This window comes from Oratosquilla oratoria, chromosome 27, assembly GCF_046742065.1.
Source record: "Oratosquilla oratoria isolate Oo_2021 chromosome 27, ASM4674206v1, whole genome shotgun sequence".
NCBI classification, from domain to species: domain Eukaryota; kingdom Metazoa; phylum Arthropoda; class Malacostraca; order Stomatopoda; family Squillidae; genus Oratosquilla; species Oratosquilla oratoria.
Genome location: NC_134803.1, coordinates 20,227,675 through 20,238,177, shown reverse-complemented (window position 1 = coordinate 20,238,177; position 10,503 = coordinate 20,227,675). Strand labels below are relative to the sequence as shown.

The 10,503-nt window shown below is 41.3% G+C and overlaps 1 protein-coding gene across 3 annotated transcripts in view; it reads right to left on the bottom strand.

Moving 5' to 3' along the window:
• Nucleotides 1–995: 995 nt before the first annotated feature.
• The window catches only part of RabGGTb (geranylgeranyl transferase type-2 subunit beta), a 95,244-nt gene continuing 85,736 nt past the window's right edge, over nt 996–10,503 (bottom strand). For all 3 annotated transcript variants that reach the window (XM_076210319.1, XM_076210320.1, XM_076210321.1), the window contains one exon: nt 996–1,903. In XM_076210319.1, the coding sequence (XP_076066434.1) occupies nt 1,718–1,903 (186 nt within the window). In that variant the 3' untranslated portion in view covers nt 996–1,717. The remainder of the gene's footprint in view (nt 1,904–10,503) is intronic.

The following is a 10,503-nucleotide window of genomic DNA, read 5'->3' as shown; positions in this document are numbered from 1 at the left end:
CCTATCTCCCAGCTCCCTTTCCACCCCTATTCTCCTCCTCATTTCTCACTCTATCTAGCCTAGTAACCCCCATCATACTTCTCAGACACCTCATCTCAAACACATTCAAACTCCTCTCTTATGTTCCATGTTTCTGCCCCATACAGGGCTGTTGGCACAATCATTCCTTCATACAGTCTCCTCCTAGTATCTATTCCCAAATGTCTATTCCTCATTACTTTTTAATCCACCAAGGCATTTACTTGCTTCTCTCAATCTACATTCTACCTCCACCTTTTCCTGCCACATTTGCACAGAAGTATCCTATCCCGTATATCTGCAAAACCTCCCACAGTGCCTTCCTATCTACCATGTCATAAGCCTTTTCCAGATCCATAAAAGCCCAAAAAACATCCTTCCACTTTCCTATAGCTTTCTCACATATGTCTTACAACAAAAATCTGATCTACACAACCTCTACCCGTCCTAAATCCACACTGTTCCTCACCAATTACTCCCTCTGTTCCTCTCCTAATCCTCTCAATCAAGATCCTCCCATAAGCCTTCCCAACTACACTCAACAAGCTAATCCCTCTGAAACTACTACACTCACACTTTTATGACTTTCAATATTCCTTCTATGCTATCAGTTTCTCTTCTCTGTTGGCCCGAGTTCTCTTTAAAAATGACTATATCCATCTTATCTTCATTTGCAGTTTATCTATCCTCTCTTTTTTCATGATATTGAGAATATTTTATCTCTCATTTGTCTATCTTTTCCCTTTTTAATTGAGGAATTTCTGCTTTCTCTGTGTGTGTATGTGTATGTTAAAGGCTTACTGTGCTGTTTTACATTAACCTTGCATTTTCATAATATTCCAAAGAAACAGAAAAAATTGGAAATAGGTCCTCAGTTCCAATCCTACTGCAGCATGGTGCTTACTTATTTCAAGTTTTCATTTCAATGGTCTGTTATTGACAGAAAACAGGAGTATTCATAAATAAAAGCTATCATATTCGTTTCAATTTTTTATTTGAGATAAGCTACCATTAAATTCACTAGTACAGATTAATTCATTGCAAGGTCTGAATATTAACCCCTAATTTTTGGAGCAAATGATAATATAATCAATGCATATCAATTTACTTTAAAAGAAAGAAAAAATTATATTATATATATGTATATATATATATATATATATATACATATATCTACCTAGTTGCATTTTAAAGGAAGGGGAGCTACGCTTGTGGTGTCCTGCCTTTGTATCTTGCAGTGTTTAGTTTGCTCTTAAATTCATGAATGGTTTTTGCACACACTATTTTTTCGTCCAAGTGTCCACCACTCTATGTGGAAAACTGTTCTTCTTCAGATCTCTTCTATAACTATGTTTTTTTAGTTTCTTTCCATGTCCTCTTGTGTTTCTCTTGTCCCAGTTTAACAAGTCCTTTCTATCGAGTATTTCTGTGCCCTTCATGATTCTATAGATGGTCAGTAGCCTCTCTCTCTTCTTTGCTCCAGAGTCTGTAACTCCAATTTAGCCAGTCTCTCTTCATATGACAAGTTTGAAATATATATGTGTATGTGTGTGTGGGTGTGTGGGTGTGTGTGTGGGCACAGTGAATTTCTCTATCATTTATTGTATTTAACAATACATTTAATTTTTCATGTCATATCCTGAATATTTTCTAGTAATATATACTGCCAAACACACTTAAAAATACCTAGTTCAAACTATCAAGTTGACAAAACTTGTGCAGACACTTTTATCCTATCAAGTGTATACTGTGGCATACAGAAGACTGGGTTAATCATCTTCAATGATTCTTCACCAAGAAGTGAGAGTCCTGCTAGTCCAAAAAGAGTGTGATAAAGATCCACAACATCACCTGGTCGATCAGTAAAACCTCCAGTCTCTGGATCCTGAAATTGCAAAATCAAGGCTATACTCAAGAACTGCAGGGATGTCATTAAAAGGTACAGTGCACATGGATAGAATCCTCAGATTTAAGACATTGCACTACTGTATCAAGGCTGATATATTTTTTTTCCATGTGCCATTTTTTAATTTATATAATTCTTTCTGGCTACACAAGCAGTGTACAAATGACCAATCATAAGGGTTCCTGAAAAGACTTATGCGAAAGGTACTGCTGTAATTTGACTACATAATAATACAAAAAAGATCAAAATCAAGAAAGGAGTATGGCAATGCAATACAATTTCAGCCAAATTATTTACAGCCTGCTTGGAAGAGATTTTTAGAAGGTTGAGTTCAGAAGAGAAAGGTTTATAGACTAATGGCAAATATTTTAATCACTTAAGATTTGTGGATGACATTATTCTTATTTCAGAAAGAGCAGAAGGCTTGCAAGGTATGCCGAGTGATCTGAACATGGAAAGTCTCAAAGTAGGTTTAAAAATGAATAAGAGTAAAACCAAAGTAACATTCAACATGAAAGTTCAAAGTAAAGTGATTGTAATTGATGGTGAGAGTCTTGAAGAAGTTGAAGAGTATATTTAGGCCAGATGGTGAAAGTGACTAAAGATCACGATAAAGAAATAAAAAGGTGTGTTACAATTGGTTGGAAAGTGGTAAGTATAATAAAATCCTGAGAGGTACTTTTATGTTTGAAATGTAAAGTTTACAATCAATGTATTCTGCCAGCAATAATCTATGGGTGCGAGACTATGAGTGCATAGAGGGTTTAGGGAGAAGTGTAAATGTAATAGTACTGGGAGACCTTAATGCTAGGGTAGGAAAGGAGCCAATTGATGGAATGGTTGGGAAATGTGGTGTTCCAGGAAAGAATCGTAGTGGAGAGTTGATGGTGGAAATGTGTCTAGAAAGAGAGTTGATGATAGCAAATACAGTGTTTCGGAAGAAAGTCAAGCATAAGTACACATGGGAGAGGGTGGTGGAGGGAAAGGTGGTAGATAGAGCTTTAATGGACTATGTAGTGGTAAATAGGATTATGATAGGAAGAGTTAGGGATGTACATGTGCTAAGGGGAGAGGGTGGGGGAATATCAGATCATTTTCTGGTGGAAGGTAAGTTGAGAGTGGAGGACAGATGGAGGAAGAGGAAAGGGACAAAAGGTAGGGAGGTGGTTAGAGTGAACTCTCTAAACGAAGAGGAAAAGGAGAAGGAGTACAAGAGGAAGCTGAAGGAGGAGTGGGAGGGAGTGAAGGATAGAGTGGAGGTAGGTGTGGAGGAGGAATGGGGATGGTTCAAGGAGGGAGTCACAAAGTGTGCAAGGATGGTGTGTGGAACAAGAAGGTCAGGAAGAAATAGAAGGAAGGGTAGTGAATGGTGGGATGAGGAAATGAAGAAGGTTGTAGAAGAGAAGAAGTGAGCTTTCACAGATTGGTTACAAAGTAGGACGAGGGAGTCATATGAGAAGTACAGGGAAAAGAAAAGAGAAGTAAAGAAAAAGGTAAAGTAGGCAAAGAGGAGAGCAGATGTAAAATGGGGTAAGAGTATGGCAGAAAATTTTGAAAGTAATAAAAAGATGTTTTGGAAAGAAATTAAGAGAGGAAGAGGAGGCAAATCAAGTAGAGAAGAAAAGGTAAAAGGTGCAGATGGAGAGATGATAATGGAAGAGAAGGCAGTAAGGGGAAGATGGGCAGAATATTTTAGGGAGTTGCTTAATGTGAAGGAGGATAGGGAGGGAAAGATAGCTGCAGTGGGAAATGCTAAGAAAATGAGAGTGATGAGTGAGGAAAATGGAGGAGAAATAAGGAAGGATGAAGTGAAGGCAGCAGTTAAGATGATGAAAGCAGGTAAGGCACCTGGTCTGGATGGATGTCATGCAGAATGTCTTAAAAAAGGAGGTATAGTGATGGTGGACTGGTTGGTGAGGTTATTTAATGTTTGCTGGAGAGAAGGTAGAGTGCCAGAGGACTGGAGGAGTGCGTGTATAGTTCCACTTTACAAGGGAAAGGGGGACAAGTGTGAATGTAGTAGTTTCAGAGGGATTAGCTTGTTAAGTGTAGTTGGGAAGGCTTATGGGAGGATCTTGATTGAGAGGATTAGGAGAGGAACAGAGGGAGTAATTGGTGAGGAACAGTGTGGGTTTAGGTCAGGTAGAGGTTGTGTAGATCAGATTTTTGTAGTAAGACAGATATGTGAGACAGCTATAGGTAAGTGGAAGGATGTTTTCTGGGCCTTTATGGATCTGGAAAAGGCTTACGACAGGGTAGACAGAAAGGCACTGTGGGAGGTTATGCGGATATACGGGATAGGAGGAAAGCTTATGGAGGCTGTCAAGAGTTTTTATGAGAGTAGTAGAGCTTGTGTCAGGATTAGAAATGGAGAGTGTGAGTGGTTTGAGGTAAAGGTGGGACTTCGTCAGGGATGCGTTATGTCACCCTGGCTGTTCAACTTATACATGGATGGGGTGGTGCAAGAGGTGAATGCAAGGGTAGTGGGTCAGGGATTGGAGATGGTTAAGGAAAATGGAGAAAAGTGGGAGGTGAGCCAGCTGTTGTTTGCGGACGACACTGCGCTTGTGGCAGGATCGGAGGAGGGATTGAGGAAGCTGGTGACAGAGTTTGGGAGAGTGTGTGATAGAAGAAAGCTGAAGATAAATGTGGGTAAAAGTAAGGTGATGAGATGTACAAGGGGTGAAAGTGGCAGTAATCTGGAAATGAGCATTAAGGGAGAGCAACTGGAGGAAGTGGATAGTTTTAGATATTTGGGTGCAAATATGGCAGGAAAGGGTGGAGTGAAGGTGGAGGTAGAATGTAGATTGAGAGAAGCGAGTAAATGCCTTGGTGCTTTAAAAAGTGAAACGAGGAATAGGAATCTGGGAATGGATGCTAAGAGGAGACTGTATGAAGGAGTGATTGTGCCAACAGCACTGTATGGAGCAGAAACATGGAACATGAGAGAGGATGAGAGAAGGAACTTGAATGTGTTTGAGATTAAGTGTCTGAGAAGTATGATGGGGGTTACTAGTAGGGCTGGGCAGGATCCGAGTTCTTAAGTATTCGCGGATCCGAGTACTTGGCCAGGCGGATCCGCGGCGGATCCGAGTACTTCCTTCAGCACGGAGAACTGGCAGCGCGAGTCCACGGATTCGTTTGGGAGCGGGATCCGACTGACATCCTCTGTCGGATCCCAGTCGCGCGGTATTCGCCTGGCATTGGTAATCGCCACAGCTACATCTACTCGAGTCCACACCAACTAGGCGAATCCCACTCAAGAGGAACACCAAGGAATCTCTATCTGACTGCTGAAGTATTTTGTCCACTATAATACGTCAGTTATGCACACAGATTTATATTTGTTACATATTTACTGCTGTACAAAAAAGTTTGCATTAGTTATATTACGGTTCAGTGGAGTGCGCGGCACTATTTATACCCTCTGCTGTGACGTCACAGCGCATCAGCCAATCAGTCTCCGAAGAATTTGAGATGCCGATGGCAATACTGAAATTGTATGCCATGCATCGCTAGCCGAAAATAATAGTTTATTTCTATTGTAATTTCATTTGCAACATATGACTTTGTAACTAATTAATGATAATATCAAGTATGGTATAAATGTAATGCTTCGTATAGATAGTGGTCATAACGAATTTTGGCTCCACAGGGAAAATAGATCTTTGAGTAATCGTTTGTACTCGTCTCAGAGGCTCCGAGTACCAACATCTGGTACTCGGGTCCCTCCTGCCTTGTCGGATCCGGTGGATTCGGGTCCAGTACTCGGATCCCGCCCAGCCCTAGTTACTAGGCTAGATAGAGTGAGAAATGAGGAAGTGAGGAGGAGAACAGGGGTGGGAAGGGAGCTGGGAGATAGGGTGGATGAAAGAGTATTAGGATGGTTTGGACACATGGAAAGAATGAGTGAAGAAAGACTAGTAAAGGAGGTATGGAAGGCAGATGTGGAGGGAGTGAACATGAGGGGATGTTCTAGGATGAGATGGATGGATGGGGTGAAAGGGGCTTTGGGGAAGAGGGGAATGTCAGTTGAGGAAGGACGGGAGAGGACAGAAGATGGGTGAATGGAGAATGGTTGTATATGGAAAATGTTGTGATGCATGAGGTGGATTGGACGGGGGAATGGGGGTGAGGTAGTGTGTGTGAGCAAAAATTTTGACGCAGCCCGAAGGGATTTCTCCCCGTCCTCTCCTTTATATGGGGGGACGGAGAGGGGGGGTCGCCGATTTAATTAAGCGGCCTTGCTGTGGATGTGCTGTGTCCCGCGACACTGCTTCTGACCCAGGGCAGTGGACAGGGTGCAGGGATGACCCGTCATCTAGGAGGTGCTAAGATGGGAGGGAGGGTGGAGGAGTGTGGAGTGTTTTCGGGGATGAAATGGGTGGGAATGTTTTTGTGCCTTGTCCTTTTTGGCTACCCCCCTGGTAAGGGGGAAAAAAGCCTTGGTATATGTATGTATGTATGCGAGACTATGGAGACAAAACTAAGAAATGAACTGAGGAACATGGAGAGATCAATGATGGGAATAATGCTGAGAGACTGACAGAGAGCAAGTTGGGTGAGAGCAGACTTAGAGTGAAAAATATTGTGGAGGTGGTAAAACATAGGAAGTGGAATTGGGCAGGTAAGTTAGCACGAATGCTTGATGAGTGATGGAGCAAACGTGTTATTGAACGGAAGAGGGAGACCACAGGTAGAGAGATGAGAGAAAGAATTTTGCAGGAGTAACATAGCAGAGGTTGGTGCTGTCATGTGAATCTTGGAATGCTATGAAAGAGGCCTTTGTTCAGCAGTGGACTCAGGATGGCTGATTTGATTTGATTCTGGCATTAATAGTCCCTGCAAGACAGATGTCAGGGTGAATAGTCTCCCTGATTCTTCAAATCTCCAAAGTCAATCAACATCCACACTTCTATCAGGATGTGCAGCCCTGAAGGACAAATACTCAAAATTTCTATGTCAACTAGCAACTGCCCTCTTACTCCTATAGCTAAAAGCTGGTCAATTTTTTTTTCTCAAAGTTCGATGATGTTCCAAGGACTTGCCAGCTACTGGATTTACCTAATTGTAGTATATAGGAAAGAGGCAATACTCATGGGATCCTGTCTCTTATTCTCCAATTTTCAAGTCGTTTTAAATTTGAGGGAGGTACAATGGTGCTGAGAGTAAGCAAATTGAATGACAAGGAAATGGAGAATGAACATCAGCAGCTGAAAGATATGTGGGAGGTTTAAGTTAATGTATGCCTAAGAGAGGGGAATGTGCTGGAGAACTGGAAAAGTGGTTGTCTATACTTTACAAAGGAAAAGGGAACATAGTGGGTCAGGGATTGGAGATGGTTAAAGAAAATGTAGAAAAGTAGGAGATAAGCCAGTTGTTGTTTGTGGACGACACTGCGCTCGTAGCAGGATCAAAGGAGGAATTGAAGAAGTTGGTGACAGTGGGAAGGTGTGCAAAAGAAGGAAGTTGAAGATAAATGTGGGTAAAAGTAAGGTGATGAGATGTACAAGGGGAGAAAGTGGCAGCAGACTGGAAGTGAGTATTAAGGGAGAGAGACTGGAAGTGGATAGTTTTAGGTACTTGGGTGTGAATGTGGCAGGAAAGGGAGAAGTGGAGGTAGAATGTAGATTGAGAGAAGCGAGTAAATGCCTTGGGGGATTAAAATGTGTAATGAGAAATAGACATTTGGGAATGGATGCTAAGAGGAGACTGTATTTACCCAGTTGTATTTACCTAGTTGTATTATACGGGAAGAGAGCTATGCTCGTGGTGACCCATCTTTGTATTTCTCAGCATCAAGTTTTTCTTAAAATCTTGAATAGTGTTTGCACACACTGTTTCGTTGTCTAATTTGTTCCAAGTATCTATCACTCTGTGTGGGAAGCTGTTCCTTTTCAGATCTCTTCTGTAACTATCCTTTTTTAGTTTCTTTTCATGTCCTCTGGTTCTACCATTATCCCATATTAACAAGTCATTCTTATCTAAGACTTCCATTCCTTTCCTTATTCTATAGATAGTCAGCAAGTCTCCTCTTTCCCTTCTTTGTTCCAAAGTTGGTAATTCTAGTTTGGACAGTCTTTGCTCATATGTCAGTTCAGAAAGAGTTGGTGCTAGTTTTGTTGTTGCTCTTTGTATTCTTTCTAATTTTTTTATATTCTTTTTGGTACTGGGTGTCCATAGTGTTGCTGTGTACTCAAGTTTTGGTCTTATTAGTGTAGTTAGAATTTTTTTTATCATTTCCTCATCCAAATAAGCAAACGCCACTTTAATTGACCTCAATCAATTGTAGGTTTCTCCGAATATTTTATCAATATGCTTCTCTGGTGTCATGTCTTTGCTGATTATCACTCCAAGATCTTTCTCCGAGTTTACTTTTTTCACCTCTTCTTCACCAATTTTGTAATCTTTCGATATTCTGTATGAAGGAGTGATTGTGCAGACAGCACTGTATGCGGCAGAAACATGTAACATAAGAGAAGGGAGGAGTTTGAATGTATTTGAGATGAGGTGCCTGAGAAGTATGATAGGGGTTACTAGGCTGGATTGAGTGAGAAATGAGGAGGTGAGGAGGAGAATGGGGGTGGAAAGGGAGTTGGGAGATAGGATTGATGAAAGAGTATTGGGATACTTTGGACACATGGAAAGAATGAGTGAAGAAAGGTAAAAGAGGTGAAGAAGGCAGAGGTGGAAGAAGTGAACATGAGGGGTTGACCTAAGATGAGATGGATGGATGGGGTAAAAGGGGCTTTGGGAAAGAGGGGAATGTCTGTTGAGGAAGGACAGGAGAGGACAGAAGACGGGTGAATGGATAATGGTTGTATATGGATGATGATGTGATGCATGAGGTGAAATGGGTGGGGGATGGGGGATGAGGGAGTATGTATGAGAAATAATTTGATGCAGCCCGAAGGGATTTTCCCGTCTTCTCCTTTTCTGCATGAGGGGACAGAGGGTTAGGGGTGTGTGTGTGCTGATTTAATGAAGCAGTCTTGCTATGGATGTCCTGTGTCTTGTGACATTGCTTCTGACCTAGGGCAGTGGACAAGATGCAGGGATGACCTGTCATCCTGGAGGTGCCAAGCTAGAGGGAGGGACGAGGGTGGAGGGGAGTGGAGTATGATAGGGTTGGAATGGGTGGGAGTGGTTTTTATTCCTTTGTTTTTTGGCCACCTCCCTTATAAGGGGAAAAAAAAAAGCCTTTGGTATATATATGTAAAATGAAACATTTCCTAAAAAAAAAATTGCCATGTAAGGGGTTAAGTTAGGGATAGGAATGGTGAGAGTGGGTGGTTTGAAGTGAAGGTGTGACTGCACCAGGGTTGGGTTGTCACCATGGTTCAAAGTGTACATGGATGGAGGTATGGGAGGTAAATGGAAGGGTGGCAGAGAATTGGCAATGATAAGTGACAGCAGGGGAAGTAGGAGGTGAACCAGTTATAGTTTGTGGATGAGACTGCACTTCTGGCTGGGTCAAAGGAGGGTCTAGGGCAATTAGTGATAGAGTCACACGAAGCAGGGAATGTTATAATGAAGATGAAGATAAACTGGAGAGTGCAGGAAGTGGGAGAATGAAAAATCATGAAAAATAGGTATCTGGGGATGGACACAAAGAGACGATTATATGATGGAAAAATGTTACAGGTAGAGTTCCTCATGCTTCTATTCATAGTATATGTAAGTGATAATATACCACAGACTGAAATCTATTGTCTTCATATTTGCTGATGATACAAAACTGTGCAGAATGGCAAATGATCACTTAGACCAATTAGATATTCAAGATGATATACTCGTAGATATACTACAGCAATGGTCTGAAAAGTGACTAATGAAATTTAACATAAGTTAAAAATTAATAGTTAAAAATTACAATAAGTATGAAGTCATTTGGAAATTCATTAATAAAAGTGGATAGTGAAAAGGATCTCTGCATAATTATCAATGATGATCTCAAATCATCTAAGCACTGTATTTCCGCCAAAGAGAAGGCAAATAAGATTCTAAGACTGATTGCACAATCTTTTGATTTTAACGTCAATAAGTCATTAACCCCTTCCATATGGTGCCGCATACGTAGGCGGCATGAGGAGCAAGTGGATACACGAGGCTGCCATATCGGCGTCTTGATTATATTTATTGTAGTTGCCCCTGCGTAATGACATACTCTCTAAACTGTCTTCATCACATTTTCTATGGTTATCAAAATTCACGGGTGAAAGAGAGAACAATCGATATAAGCGGTGACTATATTTTATGATGCGAGTATTATTACGACACATCGTACGTCTGACAGCTAAGGCAGCCCGCGAGATTTTGGCCCGGAGTGAAGAGGTTAATAAGCTAAATTAATCATTAGTTCATCCACATCTGGAATATGCTGTTCCCGTGTGGTCACTGAATCTCATTAAAGACATTAACAAATTGGAATAAATACAACAGCAAGCCACTAAACATTCCTTCAGTTTTTGTTGAAGGAAGTAGAGTCACCCGGTGTTTATTGCTTCCCCTGCCAAGATTGTGATTTGGTGTACTTGGGTCAAACTGGAAGAGACTTGAACACTATATTGGCAGAACAT